A 23,943-nucleotide genomic window follows, 5' to 3' on the forward strand; every position below is an offset into this window, starting at 1 on the left:
CCGGGGAATCTGCTTTGATGATAAACTTTCTTGCAGATAAAATGTCAGCCGATGCAAAAAGGGTTTGAATTCAAACAGTTGTCAGTTTAAGCGGGTTGGCCTTTTTCCTGCTTTGCTTTTTTTTCGTCGTGGAGTTGCCCTCCAGTGGCGAAGGCAATGGGTGCAGTCGGAGGGAGAGTCAAACTATTCCGAACAACCAATAGTCAATAGTCAATTTCAATAGTCAATAGTCGTTTATTTGTCACATACACATTAATGTGTAGTGAACATTAAATGTGCAGTGAAATTAAAGATCACCCGCAGTTTCAACAATAAGGCCAATAAAAATAAGCAATAAAAATATGCAATAACACATACAATCATAAACCGACACCAAACAAAAGAAACATCCATCGCTGTGAGTCTCCTCCAGTCCCCTCCTCACTGTGATGGAAGGCCAGAATGTATTTTTCTCTTCCCCTGCCGTCTTCTCCCGCGGTCAGGCTGTTGGAGTTGCCACGTCGGGGCGGTCGGGGCTCCCGACATTGTCTGGTTCTGGTTCTACAATACGATATACATGGGGCGGCACGGTAGCGCAGCGGTAGAGTTGCTGCTTTACAGCGAATGCAGCGCCGGAGACACAGGTTCGATCCTGACTACGGGTGCTGCACTGTAAGGAGTTTGTACGTTCTCCCCGTGACCTGCGTGGGTTTTCTCCGAGATCTTCGGTTTCCTCCCACACTCCAAAGACGTACAGGTATGTAGGTTAATTGGCTGGGTAAATGTAAAAATTGTCCCTAGTGGGTGTAGGATAGTGTTAATGTGCGGGGATCGCTGGGCGGCACGGACTTGGAGGGCCGAAAAGGCCTGTTTCCGGCTGTAGATATATGATATATGATATGATATGATACAATACTATCTTTATTGTCATTGTACAGGGGTAAAACGAGATTGGGAATGAGCCTCCCATACGATGCAATAAATCAATTAGCTAATCAGTATAAATTTATACAACCCAGTGAAACAAAATTAGACAATAGACAATAGGTGCAGGAGGAAGCCATTCGGCCCTTCGAGCCAGCACCGCCATTCAATGTGATCATGGCTGATCATTCTCAATCAGTACCCCGTTCCTGCCCTCTCCCCATACCCCCATAACCCCATATCAACTTTAGATAGTTCCTCTGTCCCTCTCTTCCCCTCCTCCTTCCCAGATCTCCCTCTATCTTCCTGTCTCCACCTATATCCTTCCTTTGTCCCGCCCCCCTGACATCAGTCTGAAGAAGGGTCTCGACCCAAAACGTCGCCCACTCCTTCTCTCCTGAGATGCTGCCTGACCTGCTGAGTTACTCCAGCATTTTGTGAATAAATACCTTCAATTTGTACCAGCATCTGCAGTTATTTTCTTATACCCCCTGACTCCGCTATCCTTAAGAGCTCTATCTAGCTCTCTCTTGAATGCATTCAGAGACTTGGCCTCCACTGCCTTCTGAGGCAGAGAATTCCACAGATTTACAACTCTGTCTTCTCCTCATCTCCGTTCTAAATGGCCTACCCCTTATTTGTAAAATGTGGCCCCTGGTTCTGGACTCCCCCAACATTGGGAACATGTTTCCTGCCTCTAACTTGTCCAATCCCTTAATAATCTTATATGTTTCAATAAGATCCCCTCTCATCCTTCTAAATTCCAGTGTATACAAGCCTAGTTGCTCCAGTCTTTCAACATACGACAGTCCCGCCATTCCGGGAATTAACCTCGTAAACCTATGCTGCATGCCCTCAATAGCAAGAATATCCTTCCTCAAATTTGGAGACCAAAACTGCACAGTACTCCAGGTGCGGTCTCACTAGGGCCCTGTACAACTGCAGAAGAACCTCTTTGCTCCTATACTCAACACCTCTTGTTACGAAGGCCAACATTCCATTGGCTTTCTTCACTGCCTGCTGTACCTGCATGCTTCCTTTCAGTGACGGATGCACTAGGACACCCAGATCTCGTTGTACGTCCCCTTTTCCTAACTTGACATCATTCAGATAATAATCTGCCTTCCTATTCTTACCATCAAAGTGGATTACCTCACATTTATCCACATTAAACTGCATCTGCCATGCATCCGCAAGGATGGGGCATACGATACGGTACAACTTTATTTATCCCAGGAAGGAAATTGGTCTGCCAACAGTCATAATACACAAAATACAAGAAAATAAAGTGACAAGTGGAAAGTCCAGTGGGGAAGGGGGGGGGGGGGGGGGGGAAGGAGAGTCAATCTACCCCAGGACAGAATGGAGAGTTGTACAGTTTAATAGCCCCTCGGATCGCGGGGCTTGGGGTCGGCCCGCAGCAGACCTTTCACCGTCTGGCGCGGCCTGGAACGTGGCAACTTCAACAGCCTGACCGCGGGAGAAGACGGCAGGGGAAGAGAAAAGACATTCTGGCCTTCCATCACAGTGAGGAGGTGACTGGAGGAGACTCACTGTGTGATGGATGTTTATTTTTTTTGTTTTGTGTTGGTTGTGATTGTGTGTGTTGTTGTTTATTTTTATTGCTCTTATTGCGGGACTGTGGGTGACCTTTCATTTCACTGCACATCTTGTATGTGTATGTGACAAATAAACTTGACTTGACTCAGCCAAGGACCTCCAGTGGGGAGTGGGGGCGCAGTTGGTCCTCCGGGCCGCCAGGGCGGCCATGGCGACAGCGGGGGGGGGGGGGGGGGGTGCAGATGCTCCTCCGGGCCGCCAGGGCGGCGCTGCGGGTGGCCATGACGACGGCGTGGGGTTGCACGTGGTCCTCAAGGCCACCAGGGCGGCGCTCCCGCGTTGCTATGGCGACGGGGGTGCAACTGCTCCTCCGGGCCGCCAGGGCGGCGCTGCGGGCGGCCATGGCGACGGCGGTGGGGGGGGGTGTCGGGGGTTCTCGCGACAGCGGCCGTCACCCGTCGGGCGGAGGGAGGGAGGAGGAGGACGAGGGGGGGGAGGGGTTTACGGCGCTTCGAGGCGGCGGCATCGGCGGCGGACAACGAGGGTCGAGGAGCGGCATCGGCGGCGCTGAGAGGGGGGGTGGGCGGGTGGGTAGCGGACAGGCCGAGGATTGCCGAGGAGCCCGGTGGGGGAGACCGCGGACGGGAACCGCCGGCGGGGCCGCGCGGCCGCCATTTTGCCTCCGTCTTTGTGCTTTCGTCGCCCGGCGGCGACCGGTCGCGGCGAGGGCGGGACCAGCAGGACGCTGAGCGACAGCAGCGCCGGCCAATCAGCGGCCACCGGGCGAGGGGTGGGACCAATCAGCAATCAGGAGCAGCGGCCGCCAAGGGGGGACCCATTTGGACGTGACGGACAGCGGCGGCGGCCAATCGGCAGCGGTTCCCTAGCGGGGCGGGACCGGCGAAGCGTGAGTGACAGCGGCGGCGGCCAATCAGCGGCGGGCCCTAACGGGGGCGGGACCAGCGAGACGTGAGTGACAGCGGCGGCGGCTAATCAGGATCGGCGGCCGATCACGTCTTAGCCACTTAGCGAGGAGAAGGGGTGGGTCTTCCGTGGTGTTCTGGGATTGGGGGGGGTGGGTAACTGGCCAATGGGGCAATTGGCCAATGGGTGTGGGGGGCAACTGGCCAATGGGGTTAGATGGGGGGGTAACTGGCTAATGGGCAATTGGCCAATGGGGTTGGGGGGGCAAATGGGGATAGGGGAGTAACTGTTCAGTAGACAATAGGTGCAGGTGGAGGCCATTCGGCCCTTCGAGCCAGCACCACCATTCAATGTGATCATGGCTGATCATTCTCAATCAGTACCCCGTTCCTGCCTTCTCCCCATACCCCCTGACTCCGCTATCCTTAAGAGCTCTATCCAGCTCTCTCTTGAATGCATTCAGAGAATTGGCCTCCACTGCCTTCTGAGGCAGAGAATTCCACAGATTCACAACTCTCTGACTTAAAAAGTTTTTCCTCATCTCCGTTCTAAATTGCCTACCCCTTATTCTTAAACTGTGGCCCCTGGTTCTGGACTCCCCCAACATTGGGAACATGTTTCCTGCCTCTAACGTGTCCAACCCCTTAATAATCTTATACGTTTCGATAAGATCTCCTCTCATCCTTCTAAATTCCAGTGTATACAAGCCTAGTCGCTCCAGTCTTTCAAAATATGACAGTCCCGCCATTCCAGGAATTAACCTAGTAAACCTACGCTGCACGCCCTCAATAGCAAGAATATCCTTCCTCAAATTTGGAGACCAAAACTGCACACAGTACTCCAGGTGCGGTCTCACTAGGGCCCTGAACAACTGCAGAAGGACTTCTTTGCTCCTATACTCAACTCCTCTTGTTATGAAGGCCAACATTCCATTGGCTTTCTTCACTGCCTGCTGTACCTGCATGCTTCCTTTCAGTGACTGATGCACTAGGACACCCAGATCTCGTTGTACGTCCCCTTTTCCTAACTTGACACCATTCAGATAATACTCTGCCTTCCTATTCTTACCACCAAAGTGGATAACCTCACACTTATCCACATTAAACTGCATCTGCCATGCGTCCGCCCACTCACACAACCTGTCCAAGTCACCCTGCAACTTCATAGCATCCTCCTCACAGTTCACACTACCACCCAGCTTTGTATCATCTGCAAATTTGCTAATGGTACTTTTAATCCCTTCATCCAAGTCAATAATGTATATTGTAAATAGCTGCGGTCCCAGCACCGAGCCTTGCGGTACCCCACTAGTTACTGCCTGCCATTCTGAAATGGACCCATTTATCCCCATTCTTAGCTTTCTGTCTGTCAACCAATTTTCTATCCATGTCAGTACCCTACCTCCAATACCATGTGCTCTAATTTTGCCCACTAATCTCCTATGTGGAACCTTGTCAAAGGCTTTCTGAAAGTCAAGGTACACCACATCCACCGGCTCTCCCCTGTCAATTTTCCTAGTTACATCCTCAAAGAATTCCAGAAGATTAGTCAAGCATGATTTCCCCTTCGTAAATCCATGCTGAATCGGAACAATCCTGTTACTACTATCCAAATGCTCCGCAATTTCGTCTTTTATAATTGACTCCGGCATCTTCCCCACCACTGATGTCAGACTAACTGGTCTATAATTTCCGTTTTTCTCTCTCCCTCCTTTCTTAAAAAGTGGGACAACATTAGCTACCCTCCAATCCACAGGAACTGATCCTGAATCTATAGAACATTGGAAAATGATCACCAATGCGTCATCTGTTGCTCTTTAAAAGAGTCCCAATCCTCTGGCTTCCCACTCTTCTTTGCTTTGTTGTACTTCTGCTCTTTTATTTTTATGCTGTCCTTGACTTCCCTTGTCAGCCACGGGTGCCTCTTACTCCCCTTGGAATCTTTCCTCCTCTTTGGGATAAATTGATCCTGCAACTTCTGCATTATTCCCAGGAATACCTGCCATTGCTGTTCCACCGTCTTCCCTGCTAGGGTCTCCTTCCAGTCAATTCTGGCCAGCTCCTGCCTCATGCCTCTGTAATCCCCTTTGCTATACTGTAATACTGACACTTCCGATTTTCCCTTCTCCCTCTCAATTTGTAGAGTAAAACTTATCATATTGTGATCACTGCATCCTAATGGCTCTTTTACCTCGAGTCCCCTTATCAGATCAGGTTCATTGCACAACACTAAATCCAGAAGTGCCTTCTCCCTAATAGGCTCCAGTACAAGCTGTTCTAAGAATCCATCTCGGAGACACTCCACAAACTCTCTTTCCTGGGGTCCATTACCAACCTGATTTTCCCAGTCTACCTGCATGTTGAAATCTCCCATAACCACCATAGCATTACATTTGCGACATGACAATTTTAGCTCCTGATTCAACTTGCACCCTATGTCGAGGCTACTGTTTGGGGGCCTGTAGATAACTCCCATTACCCGTACAATTCCTCATTTCTATCCATACTGATTCTACATCTCCTATGTCACCCCTTGCAAGGGAGTGAATATCATTCCTCATCAACAGAGCGACCCCACCCCTTCTGCCCACCTGTCTGTCGTTTCTATATGTTGTGTATCCCTGAATATTCAGTTCCCAGCCCTGGTCCTCTTGTAGCCATGTCTCAGTGATTCCCACAACATCGTACTTGCCAATGTCTAACTGAGCCTCAAGCTCATCCACTTTATTTCTTATACTTCGCGCATTTAAATACAACACTTTAATTTCGGTATTCACCTCCCCTCTCACACCGGTCACAATTGGCCCTGACCTTACTCTCTTATCCCTTCTAGAACTTCCCTCCCCATTCATTCGAGAGTCCTTTGTAATTTCTCCTGTATTCGCTTCCCCTTTAACTCCATCTTCATATTCCCAGTTTGTCAACCCCTCCCCCCAACTACTTAGTTTAAAGCCACACTTGTAGCACTAGCAAACCTACCTGCCAGAATGTTGGTCCCCCTGCTGTTAAGGTGTAACCCGTCCCTTTTGTACAGGTCACCCCTACCCCAGAGGAGATCCCTGTGGTCTAGAAATCTAAATCCCTGCTCCCTGCACCAGCCCCTCAGCCATACATTCATATCCCCGATCTCTCTATTCCTGCCCTCACCAGCACGAGGTACCGGTAGCAGTCCAGAGACAACCACCTTCGACGTCCTACTTCTCAGTCTTCTTCCTAACTCTCTAAACTCACGTCGCAGTATCTCCTTCCTCTTCTTCACGACGTCGTTCATGCCCACGTGCACAACCACTTCCGGTTGATCGCCTTCCCTCGCTAGGATGTTCTGTAGCCTCTCCGTGATGTCTTGAACCCTGGCACCAGGGAGGCAACAGACCATCCTCGAGTCCCGCCTGCCGCCACAGAATCTACTGTCCGTACGTCGGACAACTCTCTGACTGAAAAAGTTTTTCCTCATCTCCGTTCTAAATGACCTACCCCTGATTCTTAAACTGTGTGGCCCCTGGTTCTGGACTCCCCCAACATCGGGAACACGTTTCCTGCCTCTAACGTGTCCAACCCCTTAATAATCTTATACGTTTCGATAAAATCCCCTCTCATCCTTCTAAATTCCAGTGTATACAAGCCTAGTCGCTCCAGTCTTTCAACATACGACAGTCCCGCCATTCCGGGAATTAACCTAGTAAACCTGGGAGTTGGGGGGGGTGGGGTAAGTGGCCAATGGGGATGGGGGAGTAACTGGCTAATGGGGATGGGGGAGTAACTGGCCAACGGGGTTAGGGGGGGTAAGTGGCCAATGGGGATGGGGGAGTAACTGGCCAATGGGGATGGGGGGCAACTGGCCAAAGGGGTTAGGGGGGTAAGTGGCCAATGGGGATGGGGGGTAACTGGCCAATGGAGTTGGGGGGGTAAGTGGCCAATGGGGATGGGGGGGGGCAACTGGCCAACGGGGTTAGGGGGGTAAGTGGCCAATGGGGATGGGGGGGTAACTGGCCAACGGGGTTGGAGGGGTAAAAGTGCCAGCCTCTCTCCGATCCCTTCCTTTCCCTCTGTCTCTCTCTCTCACACACTCAGACTCCCCTCTCTGACCCTCCCCTCTCTCTCTCTCTCTCCCCCTGCAGAATGACGGTGGTGTATGAGCGGCCGACCCGCTGAGCCCCCCCTCCCCTCCATGGAGTTCCCGGACCACGGGCGGCTGCTGCTGCACAGCCTGCGGGAGCAGAGGCACCAGGGCTTCCTGTGCGACTGCGCCGTGCTGGTGGGGGCCGTGCAGTTCACGGCCCACCGCGCCGTGCTGGCCACCTTCAGCACCTACTTCCACACCTTCTACAAGGAGGAGGGGTCGTCGGGGTCAGCGGTGGAGCTGGACGACGAGATCGTCACGGCCGCCGCCTTCTCCCTGCTGCTGGAGTTCATGTACGAGGGGCGGCTGCGTTTCGGCGGGGCGCCGGCCGAGGACGTGCTGGCCGCCGCCAGCTTCCTGCACATGAACGACGTGGTGAAGGTGTGTAAGGGCCGCCTGAAGGCCAGGGCGTTGACCGAGGCCGACAGCACCAGGAAGGAAGACGAGGGCTCCCCGGGCGGCGTATCGTACGGGGGCGTCCCCGTCCCCGCCGGCGCTCCGGCTCCGCAGCAACAACAACAACAACAGCCGCAGCAACTACTGCAGCAACAAAACCAATCGCAGGCCTTCTCCACCTCGGCCTCGGGCCTATTCCCACAGGCCGAGCAGCGCCTCTCCCAGGCCCGGCACCTCCACCACCACCACCACCACCACCCCCCTCATCCCAGGCCGGAGGCGGACCCGTCCCGGTGGCCCTCGGACCCGGCCGACACCACCCAGCCCGGCATGGAGACCGAAGCCAAGGCGGAGAACGTCCTCTCCAGCCCGTCCTGCTCCTCCACCGAGTCGGGCCCACACGGCGGGGGAGCGGCCTCGGGGCCCTGGCGTCGAGGAGGAGGGGGAGAGGCCTCGGCCGTCTGCTCTCCAGAGGCCTCGGGGCCCTGGCGACGGGGAGGAGGGGGAGGAGGAGGAGGAGGAGAGGCCTTGGGCGTCTGCTCTTCAGAGGCCTCGGGGGCCTGGCGACGGGGAGGAGGAGGAGGAGGAGGAGGAGGAGGAGGAGGAGGAGAGGCCTCGGGCGTCTGCTCTCCCGGGGCCCGGCGGCGGCGAGGTGGAGGGGGACAAGAAGGGGATGGTGAAGGACAAGATGGCGACCTGATCACCGTCAAAGTGGAGGACGGGCTGTTCTCGGAGGACGAGGATCTCGACGACCGTCTGGACCACGTCTACCCCCCTCCCCACCCTCACCCTCCCCCTCCCCTCCCGCCTCCCCTCCCTCAGCCCAGCGGCCACATTGTCATCTCGGACGAGGACGAGATGGCGTCCGAGGACGACGTCCTCTACCCGGGCCAGGGCCTGTACTGCTCGGACGGCAAGGCCTGCTACTCCGACAACCTGGGCCTGTCGGCCAAGCTGTACTTCCACGAGCTGGGGGGGTCGGGGCCTGGGGTGGCCGGGCTGGCGGGGCCGGGGCCTGACGACGAGCTGCCCACCTGCTCGTCGTGCGGCAAGACTTTCTCCTGCACCTACAGCCTGAAGCGGCACGCCCTGGTTCACACCCGCGAACGGCCGCACAGCTGCCGCTTCTGCCTCCGCCGCTACTCGCAGTCCGGGGACCTGTACCGCCACATGCGCAAGTACCACAACACACACGTCTCCCCGTCCCCGCCCGCCGCCGCCGCCCCGGCCCTCCCGGCCCTCTCCACCGCCCCCCCCGGCCAGGCAGGACTCCTCCAGCGGCGGCTGGAAGTGGATGGACAGGCCGCCCTCAGAACCGTGGAAGTAGATGCTGCATCCCTCCCTCCTTCCCCCCCTCTCCCTCCCCTCCCTCTTCTTCCCTCCATCCCTCTCCCTCCCTCCCTCTCTCCTTGCCTCCCTCCTCCTCTCCTTCCATCTCCCCCCCTCTCCCTCCCGCTCTCCCTCCCCCTCTCCTTCCCCCTCTCCCTCCCTCTCTCCTTCCCTCCCTCCCTCTCTCCTCCCTTCCCTTCCCTCTCCTCTCCCTCCCCCTCTCCTTCCATCCCTCTCCCTCTTCTTCCCTCCCTCCCGCTCTCCTTCCCTCCCTCTTCTTCCCCCTCTCCTTCCCTCCCTCCCCCTCTCCTTCCCTCTCCCTCCCCCTTTCCTTCCCTCCTTCCCTTCCTCCTCTCCTCTCTCCTCCCCCCTCCCTCTCCTCCCCCCCTCTCCTTCTCCCTCCCTCTCCTTGCCTCCCTCCTCCTCTTCTCCATCCCTCCCACTCCCTCTCCTCTCTCTCTCCTTCCTTCCCTCTCTCTCTCCCCTACCAGCCTGCCCTCCCTCCTTCCCCCCTCTCTCCCTCCCCTCCTGCCTTCCCTCCCTCTTCCCTCCCCCCTCGATCTTTCCCTCCTTCCTTCCCCTATTCCCCCCTCCTCCCCACCTCTTCCTAGCGACCCAGTACATTTTTCTGTGCTAGAGTTCTACATTTGGGAAAAAAAAACACAGCATAAAATGGCAAAAAAAAATCTTTTAATATATATATTATATGCACCTGTAAAATAAACCCATTTGAAATTAAAAAGTCATTCCAATGAGCAGTGCTGTAAAGTTGTACAGCAGAGAAAGTACGTGGTTTTAACGAGTATTTGTTTCCCCTTCTATCTGTCTGGGTCAGACGAGATCATCTCACGGTGTGTAATCTATTAAAACGATCTGCTCATTCATCCCACGGCCTGCTAAGTTTTTCCTAATATTTTGGGGGGCACGGTGGCGCAGCGGTAGAGTTGCCGCCTTACAGCGCTTGCAGTGCCAGAGACCCGGGTTCGATCCTGACTTCGGGTGCCGTCTGTACGGAGATTTTGCACGTTCTCCCCGTGACCTGCGTGGGTTTTCTCCGAGATCTTCACTTTCCTCCCACACTCCATAGACGTACAGGGCCATTCTTAGTCAAGTGTGTGGTCAAAAGTGCGGAAAATTAGCAAATACATCTCTTCTAATTCTGAAAGCATTACAGGTATACTGTTTTGTACTGTATATATGACTTATATATGTCAAAGTTTATCAAGTGAAATTTTTATATGTTTTGCTGACAATATTTGTTTAGGGTAAGAGGTTCGCCTGTCAATGATCATAATATTTTGGCTGATCAGTGTATGTCCGGTGTATATAACTGTTCCACAATCAGTGACCCGTGCCTGCCTTCTCCCCATGGCCCCTGGTTCTGGACTCCCCCAACATTGGGAACATTTTTCCTGCATCTAGCTTGTCCAGTCCTTTTATAATTTTATACGTTTCTATAAGATCCCCTCTCATCCTTTTAAACTCCAGTGAATACAAGCCCAGTCTTTCCAATCTTTCCTCGTATGACAGTCTCGCCATCCCGGGGATTAACCTGGTGGACCTACACTGTACTACCTCAACAGCAAGGACGTCCTTCCTCTAATTAGGAGACCAAAACTGTACTCAATAGTCCAGATGTGGTCTCACCTGTACAACTGCAGAAGGACCTCTTTACTCCTATATTCAAACCCTCTCATTCTGATGGCCAATATGCCATTAGCTTTCTTCACTCCCTGCTGTACCTGCATGTTTACTTTCAGTGACTGGTGTACAAGGACACCCAAAGAGGTGTTAAGGGTCTTGAAGGAAACAGGAGAATTCTCAGCTGTTGAGGCTCGCAATAGTGGTAGGGAAGCTACTTCTTCGTAATGGGATTTACTTCCATTCAGAGGAGAATGGTTACAGATACACAATAAAGGGAATGACATTAGTTTAAGAATCTTTTAAATGGGAACGTGGCTATGCATGGAATGGAGGGATATGGATCACCTGCAGGCATCCATATGTTTATCTATTCAACATCTGAAACATCCTGCCCGTAAATATACTTGGACTATCTCCGACATCTCCCTCCCGTTTCTGGACCTCACCATCTCCATCACAGGAGACAGACTAGTGACTGACATCTAAATCCTCCTTTATTCGGCATCATGTTCGACATGGACATTGTGGGCCGAAGGGCCTATTCCCCTGCGTTGTTCTGCCTTATCGAAACGTCCACATCCAGACACAAAAACAGCTTCTTCCCACGAGCAGTAGCTCTAAACAGTCACACTACATTTCTGCTCTGGAAGCCAAGTACTTACAAACTCTCCAAGTGCGCTTTAGATATCTACACGTGCAATAGATAGCAAAGCTGCCCATTTTTACTCTTGCACTTCATTTTTACATTTTTTAATGTTTAAAACAAAAATTGTATGCTGCATATTGTGCAGCGGTAGAGTTGCTGCCTTACAACGAATGCAGCGCCGGAAACCCGGGTTCCATCCCGACTACAGGCGCTGTCTGTACTGACTTTGCACGTTCTCCCCGTGGCCTGCGTGGGTTTTCTCCGAGATCTTCGGTTTCCTCCCACACTCCAAAGACGTGCAGGTTTGTAGGTTAATTGGCTTGGTATAAATGTAAAAATTGTCCCTAGTGGGTGTAGGGGATTGTTAGTGTGCGGGGATTGCTGGTCGGCGCGGACCCGGTGGGCCGAAAGGGCCTGTTTCCGCGCTGTATCTCGGAACTGAACTGCTTTTACCTACTGCGAGCAAAGCACCAAGTCAAATTCCTTGCATGTGAACATACTTGGCCAATATTTATTCACAAAATGCTGGAGTAACTCAGCAGGTCAGGCAGCATCTCAGGAGAGAAGGAATGGGTGACGTTTTGGGTCGAGACCCTTCTTCAGACTGAATTTATACTTGGCCGATAAATTGATTCTGATTAGCTGACTCAGGAACATAGAATTTCAATCAGCCCATCCCACAAAGATCCTTTCAAAATACTCAGCAAATTTCTTTTTTTTTAAAGTCTCGTTTCACCTCTGTCCTCGTACATCAGAACTTTCTGTGCACAGATGCCTCATCCCCATCTTAGTCTCCTCTATAATCATACAGCACCAAAACAGACCCTTCGGCTCAACTCCGACCAACATATTCCATCTACGCTAGTCCCGCATGCCAGTGTTTGCCCCAGGACCCTCTAAACCTGTTCTATCCACGTACACCGGTCCAAATGTCTTTTAACTGGGGCACAGAGGTAGAGCTGCTGCCTCACATCGCCAGAGACCCAGGTTTGATCCTGAATACGGGTGCTGTCTGCATGGAGTCTGGCAAGTGATAGGTGGATACAGGTGGGGAGGGTATGGTTGACAGATTGGAAAGGGACAGGAAGGTGGGGGAGAAGGAGGTCGAGACCTAGTGGGTAGAATTGTGTGGGCGATGGGCAAAATGGACCAGCATCTCCAGAGAACATGGATAGGTGACATTTCAAGTCGAGACCCTTCTTCAGACTGGATGGTAGCTGAGAGTTGAGCATCACACATTCTCCGGAGGCTCTCTGTCAAATTATCCAGCCTTGCTAATATTTCTTTTAAACAAAAAACACCCCAGAAATGTAAAGGAAACATCAGTTCATTTTAATACGTCTCAGTGCATCAGTGATGCACGCGGAGTGTAAAACAGCTTTCAGTCTCAGGCATTCCTGTGGGATTAATAAAGACGTTGGCAAATACGAGCCTCCATGAGGGGCAATTATTGAGTGTTTATTTACGACATGCACCCACGGTATGTAGGCTGCTGACTTCATCCAGGGTCCTCCAGCTCCGGAATTCAGGAGGTCCCTGTCTACAATCGTCCTCTTCGGTCACTCCTTCCAGCTTCTCCTCAATTGAGATCCCAATCGTATGGTTTTGTACGATAGTGTCCTGCGAAAGGGACATGGGCTGCTTCAGGAGGGGGGGGGGGGGGGGAAGAGAAGGCCCGGAGGTTGATTAAAGCAGCCTCAGACCCGTTGGGGGGGGGGAGGGTGTGTTGGCTCCATGGGAGGGGAGATGGGTACAGAACAACTTCAGTGAAGGCAGACACAAAAAGCTAGAGTAACCTCAGCAGGACGGGCTGCATCTCTGGAGAGAAAGGATGTGTGACGTTTCGAGTCGAGACCCTTCTTCAGACTCGACCCGAAACGTCACCCGTTCCTTCTCTCCAGAGATGCTGCCTGTCCCGGTGAGTTTTTTGTGTCTATATTCGGTTTAAACCAGCATCTGCAGTTCCTTCCTATAAACTCCGGTGAAGGGCTCCCTCTCATTTCCCCCACACACACCTTGGAGACTTACGACAGGGACGCCAATAATCAGGGGCAGTGGGGGCTGATGGAAGAAAGGGGAAGGTAAATACAGGCACCTCGCATTTTACACAAACGCGCGTCAATCAAACACGTGCCAGGCACCACCCACGCATATGGTACCGGGCTCAGATTTGCGTCTTATTCCGAAAATAACTCGCAAGTTAAAAGATAGATACAAGACGCTGGAGTAACTCAGCAGGTCAGGCAGCATCTCTGGAGAAAGAACGTGGATGGATGACGTTTTGGGTCAGGATGCCTCTTCAGATTCAGAAAGGGGAGAAAGCTGGAAGAGAGGTGGGCCGGGACTTAGCATGGGCGAGTGATAGGTGGCTACAGGCAAGGGGGCACGAAGTGCTGGAGTAACTCAGCGGGTCAGGCAGCATCTCTGGAGAACGTGGATGGGTCGGGACCCTTCTTCAGACCGATCGCAGGGTCTTGACCCGAAGCATCATTTATCCAAGTTCTCCAGAGATGCTGCCTGACCCGCTGAGTTACTCCAGCACTATCTTTGGTATTAACCAGCACCTGCTGTTGCCTTTTTATTACATAGCATGTACAATTAAACTTTGCTGGTGATCAGAGAAAGCGTGTCATTGTTTTTTTATAAACGTGCAAATCAAGCACGTGTAAATCGGAGGGGAGCAGGAACCCTGGGTGATTTTCTCCCCCTCGAACCCAGGATGTCACTGGGCAGTGATTCTTTCTTTCTCCCTTCTCTCTCTCTCTCTCTCTCTAACCCGAGGGGACTGTTGGGCAGTGAGGGGGAAGCAGGATCCCTGCCTGATTCTTCCCCCGGGGGGGGGGGGGGGGGGGGTGGGGACAGGGTGGAGGTGCCTGACACCTCCACCCCCTCCCCCAAGGGGTCGAGGGAGAGATGAGCAACAACTCTGTCTGAATATCTCTCTCCCCCCCCCCCCCCCCCGCTCCTCTAACCCAGATCACTGGTGAGGAGCAGTAGCCCTGTCTGATCCCCACCCCGCCCCCTCCTCTAACCCAGATCACTTGTCTGATTCCTTTACTTCCCCCCCTCTCTAAGCCAGGGGGGGTCACAGCGCACTGATTGTGAGCGGGAACCCTGTTGGATTCCTCCTCCCTCCCTCTTTTTCTACCCCAGGGGGTGATCAGTCAGGAGCAGGAACCCAGTATGATCCCCCCTTCTGACCTCTCTCTCTTTAACCCAGGGGGTCACAGAGCAGTGACAGTGAGCAGGAACCATGCCTGATTCTCCCCCTTCCCCCTCTCTACTCCAGTTCGCTGGACAGTGACGGAGAGCAGGAACCCTGGCTGATTCCCTCTCCTTCTCTCACCCAGGTCACAGGGCGGCGATTCTCTCTCTCAGTTCACTGGTGACGGAGCGCGAACCCTGGCTGATTCTTCCCCCCTCCCTCTTCTCTCCAACCCAGTGGGTCACAGGGCAGTGATGGGGAGTGGGAACCCTGGCTTATCTCCCCCCTCTCTACCCCAGTGGGTCACAGGGCAGTGATGGGGAGTGGGAACCTTGCCTGATCTCCCCCCTCTCTACCCCAGAAGGTAACCGAGGAGTAAGGGGGAGTGGGAACACTGGCTGATTCTTCCCCCCTCTCTCCCTCTTCTTCTCTCTAAACCCAGGTCACAGAGCAGTGACAGTGTGCAGGAACCCTGCCTGATTCCACCTCCCTCTCTACCCCAGGAGATCACAGGGCAATGGGGAGGCGGGGGGGGGGGAGAACCCTGGCTGATTTCTTTCCACCACGGGACGAAACATATAAAATTCTTAAAGGATTGCACAGGCTAGATGCAGGAAAAATGTTCCCGATGTTGGGGGAGTCATGAACCAGGGGTCACAGTTTAAGAATAAGGGGTCGGCCATTTAGGACTGAGATGAGGAAAAAAAAATTCACCCAGAGTTGTGAATCTGTGGACTTCTCTGCCACAGAAGGCAATGGAGACCAATTCACTGGATGTTTTCAAGGGAGAGTTAGATTTAGCTCTTGGGGCGAACAGAATCAAGGGATATGGGGAGAAAGCAGGAACGGGATATTGATTCTGGATGATCAGCCATGATCATATTGAATGGCGGTGCTGGCTCGAAGGGCCGAATGGCCCACTCCTGCACATATTTTCTGTTTCTAGGCAAGATGGCCGCCCAGCCGCCAACTGCAACGACCCTGATGTCAACACCTTGGTGGAAGTCAAATTCTTGCGAACTCATTAATACTTTAGACACACACTCCTGCCGGCGTGCTTTTAGTTTTGGATGCTAAAGACGCTCTCGCGGCTTTTGTTTGCGTTTTAAAAAAATAAAATATAAAAATAAGCCGCTGGTTCCACAGGGAACTCTCTCTCTCTGTCTCTCGTTCTCGGCTGGTTTGATCCTCGATGAACAGCTCTGTGCTTCAGCGTGGTCGATGGGCGTTTACGGAGGATCTGGCTGGTGATGGGTTCCAGACCGCTGGTCGGGCTGGTCTGGCGTTGGCTGGTTCTTCGTTGTAGGGGGTTTGCGGTCTGAAGTAGGATTGGGACGGTGGGGGGGGGGGGGGGGGGGGGGGAAGAGGGGGTGGGGGGCTTTTTATTTTTGGCATTCGAATGTCTTCAGAACAGCTTGATCATGCACTCCCGTGACTTCCCGATGCCGATCCATTTAACTGGAAGGAGAAAAGCGAGAGGCGAGGGTGGTGTGAGGATGTGAACAGTTCTTTCTCCTCTCCCCCCCTCCCCACCCCCACCTAACCTGAGATAATTACTCCCTGTTGTAGAACACTACATAAGATGGACACAAAGTGCTGGAGCATCTCAGTGGTTCAGGCAGTGCTTTAGTTGTCGAAAGGTCCCGACCCGAAACGTCACCTTTTCCCTTTCTCCGGAGATGCTGCCTGACCCGCTGAGTTACTCCAGCATTTTGTGCCTATCTTCGGTGTAAACCAGCACCTGATGTTCCTTCCTGCACACCTTTAGATCACTTTAACATGAGATACAGGGCGGAAACAGGCTCTTCGGCCCACCGAGTCAGTGCCAACCAGTGATCACCCCGTACACTAGCACCAACCTGCACACCATGGACAATTTGTTTATCAAAGCCATTTAACCTACAAACCTGTACGTCTTTGGAGTGTGGGAGGAAACCGGAGCACCCGGAGAAAACCCATGAGGACACGGGGAGAACGTACAAGCTCTGTACAGACAGCACCCGTAGACAGGATTGAACCCGGGTCTCTGGTGCCATGAGGCAGCAACTCTACTGCTGCGCCACCGTGCTGTTATCAGACTAAACCTCTAAACCTGTACGTCTTTAGTGTGGGAGGAAACTGGAGCACCTGGAGAAAATCCAGTCACGTAGGACTCGGTGGGCTGAAGGGCCTGTTTCCACACTGTACCTCTAGAGTCTAAAACAGTCTGAAGTCAGGATTGAATGAGGCGTGTGGGGCAGCGGCTCTACCCACTGCGCCACTCTGCCGCCCAGTTGGAGCTCATAGCTGCTGTGGTCAAATGGTGTTTAATGAATCAAACCATACACCCATCCCTCCCCTAACCTCCCTATTTCCCACTGTACCAAGCTTTGATCAAATGTCTAGATGACGGTAGGAGAACGAACAAGACCTGGACAGTCTCTGTGAGGCTCCGAGGAGCAGTCGTACAGCGTGGAAACAGGCCCTTCGGCCCAACCTTCCCACACCAACCAACATGCCCCGTCTATTCTAGTCCCACCTGCCTGCGTTTGGCCCATATCCCTCTAAACCTGTCCAATCCATGTACCTGTCTGTTTCTTAAACGTTACGATAGTTCCAGCCTCAACTACCTCCTCCGGCAGCTCGTTCCGTACACCCACCACCCTTTGTGTGAAAAAGTTGCCCCTTGGGTTCCTATTAAATCCCCCCCCCCACCCTCACCATGAACCAACGTTCCCTGGTTCTCGATTCCCCTACTCTGGGCATTTAACCCGATCTATTCCTCTCACGCTTTTGCGTGTTCCCTCCTCCCCATACTCACTCGGCACGCCGACATGCTCCGCGATGAAGTCCACGTATTTCCTGGCGTTGTCGGGCAGCTCGCTGAAGGTGCGCGCTCTCTCTGTGCTCCTCATCCAGCCTGGCAGAGTGACGTACTCCACCTGCACCTTGTTCAGCACCTCCTGGTTAGCTGGAGGCAGGGAGACCGGGGGGGGGGGGGGGCAGGTCAGCTCAGTCTTTTGGAGTGAAACACGCGCACGCACACTGGGGTTGCCAACTGTCCCATATTAGCCGGGACATCCCGTATTTTGGGCTAAAATGGTTTGTCCGTACGGGACCGCCCTTATCCCATATTAGGCCTGGCAGGGGGGGGGGGGGCAGAAGGCCGGGACACTAGGGCAATGGTAGACCCGGGCTGTGTAGACTAATGGAGTGTGTTCAGGGAGCAGGGCCGAGCGTGTTCGCCTAACGGAGGTTGTTTAGCAACCCACTTCCCGGCCGCCATCGGTGGAGTGGGAGCAAGTGGCCGCTGCCTGGGTGAGGTCACGTAGGGCGCCGGGCGGTGACGTCACCTTTTGTCCCGTATTTGGGAGATAGTTGGCAACCCTAACACACATACACACACACATAGACAGACAGATTGACACACACACAATCACACGAGATGGCCTTTTCTCACCAACTTTAGTTAGGTTTATTGTCACGTGTACCGAGGTACAGTGAATAGCTTTTGTTGTGTGCTAACCAGTCAGCGGAAAGACAGCACACAATTACAATCGAGCCGTCCACAGTGTACAGATACATGATAAAGGGAATAACATTTAGTGCAAGATAAACCCAATCAGGAACAGTTTTTCAATATACTAAATTGATAGTCTTTCCGTTGACTGGTCAGCACGCAACAAAATGCTTTTCACTCTACCTGTGACAATAAACAGGTGACAATAAACTACACTAACCTACCCACCTGGAAAGTAAGGGATTGTCTTCCCTTCAAGCTTGTAAGCCAATCCAATCTTTATTTCTTCAAACGTGTCCAGGATATCCAATTTGGTCAGAGCCAGCCTAAGGGGGAACAGAAAGTAAGCTGACATCACACTGGAGCGTGTGTGTGGGAAGGAACGGCAGGTGCCGGTTTAAAGAGAAGATGGGCACAAAAAGCTGGAGTAACTCAACGGGACAGACTGCATCTCTGGAGAGGAGGAATGGGTGATGTTTTGGGTTGACACCCTTCTTCAGACGGGTCTGAACAACGGTCTCGACCCGAAACATCACCCATTCCTCATCTCCAGAGATGCAGCCTGTCCCCACTGAGTTACTCCAGCTTTTTGTGTCTATCTTCATAATGGAATGTGTCAACACACCACAACCTGCAGGACACTGAGGTAACTCGGCGGATCAGGCAGCATCGCTGGAGAAAATAGACAGATGACCCTTCTTCAGACTGATTGAAGGGGGGAGGGGGGAAGCGGGGGAAAGAAATCTGGAATAGAGGAGAGGCAGGACAAAGCGTGGCAGGTAATAGGTAGAGTCAGCTCAGGGTCCGAAGGAGGGTCTCGATCCAAAAGGTCACCAACTCTCCCGAGAAGCTGCTCGAGCTACTGAGTTACTCCGGAATTTGGTGTCTATTTTATTTGAGGTAATAGGTGCACACTGACGAGAGTTGTTTTAAAAAAAAATAAGCAGATGGCTGGAACAAACCCCGGAGATTAAAACCAAAGGATTGAAGAGCTGCCAATTGTGAAGCCAGAGGATGGAATGTGGGTGGAGGAGAGGAGGTGGAGGGGAGAAATCGGTGCAAGCCCAGGTGGAGGATGGGGGAAAGGAGGGGAGGTGGGAGGGGCGTGGAAGGGCAAGGGGGAGGGAGGAGTTTGTAGCGGTTAGCTAAATTGGTAGAATTCAATACAGGTGCTCCTCAACTTACGAGGGGGTTACGTTCAGATAAACACGTCGGAAACCGACAATATCGTAAGTCGAAATACATTGAATACACGTGATCACGTGACCGGAATCACACGTGATTACGTGTCACTGCCTATTGCACCACCGCAGAGTTGAGATATCGTAAGTCGAAGCATGGTAAAGTGGGGACCACCTGTATATATACTCGGCGGGAGGGGTTGGCGGGCGGAGCTGGCAGGAAGGGGATGGGTGGGGTGAGGGAGCGGTGGGAGGGGTTGGCAGGCGGAGCTGGCAGGAAGGGGGTGGGTGGGTGAGGGAGCGGTGGGAGGGGTTGGCGGGCGGAGCTGGCAGGAAGGGGATGGGTGGGTGAGGGAGCGGTGGGAGGGGTTGGCGGGAGGGGTCGGCAGGCGGGCGGAGCTGGCAGGAAGGGGGTGGGTGGGTGAGGGAGCGGTGGGAGGGGTTGGCGGGAGGGGTTGGCGGGCGGAGCTGGCAGGAAGGGGGTGGGTGGGTGGGGGTGGGGTGAGGGAGTAGCGGGAGGGGGTCGGCAGGCGGGCGGAGCTGGCAGGAAGGGGGTGGGTGGGGTGAGGGAGCGGCGGGAGGGGTTGGCGGCCGGAGCTGGCAGGAAGGGGATGGGTGGGTGGGGGTGGGGTGAGGGAGCGGCGGGAGGGGTCGGCAGGCGGAGCTGGCAGGAAGGGGATGGGTGGGTGGGGGTGGGGTGAGGGAGGGGTGGGAGGGGGTCGGCAGGCGAGCAGGGCGGACTCACGCTGAGAAGCCGTTGATCATGTGGGCGTATTTGACCAGCACCAGGTCCAGCCAGCCGCACCGCCTCCTGCGGCCCGTGGTCACCCCGACCTCCCGGCCTCGTGACTGCAGTAACTCGCCCAACTCCTGGGGGACAAGACACAGAGCGGTCAGGGAGGGTCGTGAACAAGGGTGGCGCAGCGGTAGAGTTGCTGCCTCACAGCGCCGGAGACCCGGGTTCCATCCTGGCTACGGGCGCTGTCGGTACATTCGCCCCGTGGATTTTCCCCCGGGCGCTCCAGTTTCATCCTAAAGACGTACAGGTTTGTAGGTTAATTGGCTTTGGTAAAAATAGTAAATTGTCCCTCGTAGGTAGAATAGTGTTGGTGCACGGGGTGATCGCTGCGTGACCTCAGGCTGAATACATTAAACCATTGAAAGACCCAAAATGTCATCCAGCAATCTGAAGAAGATTCCCAACCCAAAACGTCTGAAGGGTCCTGACCTGAAACGTCATCTAGCAATTTGAAGAAGGGTCCCGACCGAAAATGTCATCTTGCATTCTGTAAACAGTCCCAACCCAAAACGTCACCTCCAGTCTGAAGGGCCCCGACCCAAAATGTAATCTTGCATTCTGTAAACAGTCCCAACCCAAAACGTCACCTCCAGTCTGAAGGGCCCCGACCCAAAATGTAATCTTGCATTCTGTAAACAGTCCCAACCCAAAACGGTCCCTTCACCTCCAGTCAGAAGAAGGGACCCAACCTGAATTGTCACCTCCAGTCAGATGAAGGGCCCCGACCTGAATTGTCACCTCCAGTCAGATGAAGGGCCCTGACCCAAAATGTCATCGAGCATTCAGAAGAAGGGTCCCGACCTGAAACACCACCCCCGGTCTGAAGAAGGGCCCCATCACTAAACCTCAACTAGCAGTCTGAAGTAGGGTGAGGAGGCGGGGAGAACGAGTGGTGTGTGAGCGAGCGGCTGTGGCCCTTTTCTTTTAATAATTTTTTTTATTCAATTATTAAAAATAATATTTACAGTACAATAAAACAAAACCGAACCCACGACAAATATACTAAATGAGCTACTATGCAACTACGTTACAATCCTTATACAGGATGCGTTCAACCCTCTACGGTGCCCAGCGGTCCCGGAAATCCCCCAGGGTGCCCGTGGACAGCGCATGGTCCCTCCCTAACACCACCCGGACGTAACCCCGGAAAAGGGGCAGGCAGGCAGGCAGCCGGCTCGGGCAGAGCCTCCTTCCGCCGTGACTCGCGGATGGCCAGCTTGGCCAGGACCCGGCGGTGGCCCTGGGTGGGGACAGGTGACTCACGTTGTCCTGCTCGGTGGGGAAGGCGCCGACTCCGACCCGGGTGGTGTAGGCCTTCACCACCCCGTACACCTTGCCCACGTAGTGAGGGGGGATGCCCAGCCCCGTGCACACCCCGCCCACCGTGCAGTTCGAAGAGGTCACGAAAGGATAGGTCCCTGCAACACACGGAGAGAATGATTTTAGTTGAGTTTATTGTCACGTGTGCTGAGGCACGGTGAAAAGCTTCCGTCGTGTGCTGTCCAATTCAGTGGAAAGACAATGCATGATCACAATCGAGTCATCCACAGTGTACAGATACAGGTACAGTGTAGGAAGGAACTGCAGATGCTGGCTTAAACCCAAGATAGACACATAAAGGAGCTGATTGTAAACTTTAGAAGGGCTCAACATCCAAGGACGTACACACCACTGGAGATAAATGGGATTATTGCGGATAGGGCGAGCAGCTTTAAATACCTGGGAGTCCACATCACAGAGGATCTGACATGGACAACACACATTGCCGCACTGGCAAGGCAGCGCCTTTACCACCTCAGACAGCTGAGGAAATTCAGAGTCTCTCTGAGGATCCTTCAGTGCTTCGACTCTGGGGCTGTAGAAAGCATCTTGTCCAGCAACATTTCAATCTGGTTTGGGAACAGCTCTGCCCAGGACAGGAAGGCCCGGCTGAACGCATTATGGGAACTACACTCGCCCCCCTGCAGGACCTATACATCAGGAGGTGCAGATCCAGAGGCAGCAACATTATGGGGGACCCCTACCACCCCAGCAACGGACTGTTGCAGCTGCTACGGTCAGGCAAACGCCTCCGCTGTCACGCTGTGAAAACAGAGAGGATGAGACAGAGTTTCTTCCCACAGGCCATCAGGACTGTTAACTCTTATATCACCAGGGACTCATTTAATTTACTGTATTAATTTATTTTTTGTGTTAAAAAATAATTCTATTGTGTTTTGTAGTTTTAGCACAATCCGCAGGCATTGCCACTTTCATTTCACTGCACATCTTGTATATGTAGGTGACAAATAAACTTGACTTGACTTGAAAAAGCTGGAGTAACTCAGCGGGACGGGCAGCATCTCCGGAGAGAAGGAATGGGTGACATTTCGGGTCGAGACCCTTCTGTCCTCCATTCCTTCTCTCCAGAGATGCTGCTTGTCCCGCTGAGTTACTCCAGCTTTTTGTGTCAATCGACAGATACAGTGTACAGGTTTAGGGTGAAGGGGAAAAGATTTAATAAGAATCCGAGGGGTAACTTTTTCACACGCCTGGCGGAGGGTGTATAGAACGTGCTACCCGAGGAGGTAGTTGAGGCTGGGACTATCGCAAGGGTTAAGAAGCAATTAGACAGGTACATGGATAGGACAGGTTTGGTGGGATATGGACCAAACGCAGGCAGACGGGACTGGTGTAGCTGGGACATGTTGGCCCGTGTGGGAAAGTTGGGCCGAAGGGCCTGTTTCCACACTGTATCACTCCTTGACATGATAAAGGGAATAATGTGAATAACGTTTGGTGCAAGGTAAAGTCCAATTAAAGATAGTTTGAGGGTCTCCAATGAGGTAGATGGTAGCTCAGGACTGCCCTCTAGCTGGTGATAGAATGGTTCTGCACCTCTGTAACCTGGATTAGGAGTGTGAGCTGCAGGGAGAGAGAGGTTGGACAGACTTGGATTGTTTTTCTAAACAGCCATTATTTCCCATATTTCCACGCCCTTGTGGTCAAGAAGGCTTTTGGAACATCGGCCTTCATCAGTCGGAGGATTGAGTACAGAAGCTGGGAGGTCATGTTGTAGTTATCTAAGCCATTGGTGAGGTTTGATTTACCGTAGAGTTCAGTTCTGAGCACCATGCTTTGGGAAAGATGTTGTCAAGCTGGAAAGGGCGCAGAGAAGATATGCAAGGATGTTGCCAGGACTCAAGGGCCTGAGATCTAGGGAGAGATCGAGCAGGCTAGGATTCTATTCCTTGGAACGCAGGGGGATGAGGGGTGATCTTATAGAGGTGTACAAAATCATGAGAGGAATAGATCAGGAAGGCGCAGTGTCTTTTGCCCAGAGTAGGGGAATCGAGGACCAGAGGTCATAGGTTGAAGGTGAGAGGGAGAAAGATTTAACAGGAACCTGAGGGGTAACTTTTTTTACACAAAGGGTGGTGGGTGTATGGAACGAGCTGCTGGAGGAGGTAGTTGAGGCTGGGACTATTGCGACGTTTAAGAAAAATTTAGACAGGTAGGAAATACATGAATAGGATAGATTTGGAGTGATTATAGGCCAAACGTAGGCAGGTGGGACTAGTGTAGATGGGACATGTTGGCCGGGGTGGGCAAGATGGGCTGAAGGGCCTGTTTCTGTGCTGAATGACTCTAGGTGGGACTAGTGTAAGAAAATAACTGCAGATGCTGGTGCAAATCGAAGGTATTTATTCACAAAATGCTGGAGTAACTCAGCAGGTCAGGCAGCAGGTCGAGACCCTT

At 53.1% G+C, this 23,943-nt stretch overlaps 3 protein-coding genes across 3 annotated transcripts in view; 2 read left to right on the forward strand and 1 right to left on the reverse strand.

Moving 5' to 3' along the window:
• Positions 1-3,079: 3,079 nt before the first annotated feature.
• LOC144609640 (uncharacterized) lies at positions 3,080-8,397 on the forward strand (the record flags this gene model as incomplete). Its single annotated transcript, XM_078428141.1, has 2 exons — positions 3,080-3,504; positions 7,505-8,397. A coding segment is annotated over exon 2 (879 nt), but the record flags the coding sequence as incomplete, so codon positions are not given.
• Positions 8,398-8,581: 184 nt separating this feature from the next.
• LOC144609693 (uncharacterized) lies at positions 8,582-13,152 on the forward strand. The gene has a single exon (XM_078428198.1). The coding sequence runs from the start codon at positions 8,761-8,763 to the stop codon at positions 9,952-9,954; it is 1,194 nt and encodes a 397-aa protein (XP_078284324.1). The 5' UTR covers positions 8,582-8,760; the 3' UTR covers positions 9,955-13,152.
• LOC144609692 (adenylosuccinate synthetase isozyme 2-like) overlaps positions 12,833-23,943 on the reverse strand; it is a 30,068-nt gene continuing 18,957 nt past the window's right edge. The window contains exons 9-13 of the mRNA XM_078428197.1: positions 21,469-21,623; positions 20,152-20,276; positions 18,454-18,551; positions 17,527-17,676; positions 12,833-16,184 (exon numbers count right to left, since the gene is read on the reverse strand). Coding sequence (XP_078284323.1) covers positions 16,132-16,184; positions 17,527-17,676; positions 18,454-18,551; positions 20,152-20,276; positions 21,469-21,623 — 581 coding nt within the window. The 3' untranslated portion in view covers positions 12,833-16,131. The remainder of the gene's footprint in view (positions 16,185-17,526; positions 17,677-18,453; positions 18,552-20,151; positions 20,277-21,468; positions 21,624-23,943) is intronic.

The sequence above is a fragment of the Rhinoraja longicauda genome, chromosome 34, assembly GCF_053455715.1.
Source record: "Rhinoraja longicauda isolate Sanriku21f chromosome 34, sRhiLon1.1, whole genome shotgun sequence".
Lineage (NCBI taxonomy): Eukaryota > Metazoa > Chordata > Chondrichthyes > Rajiformes > Arhynchobatidae > Rhinoraja > Rhinoraja longicauda.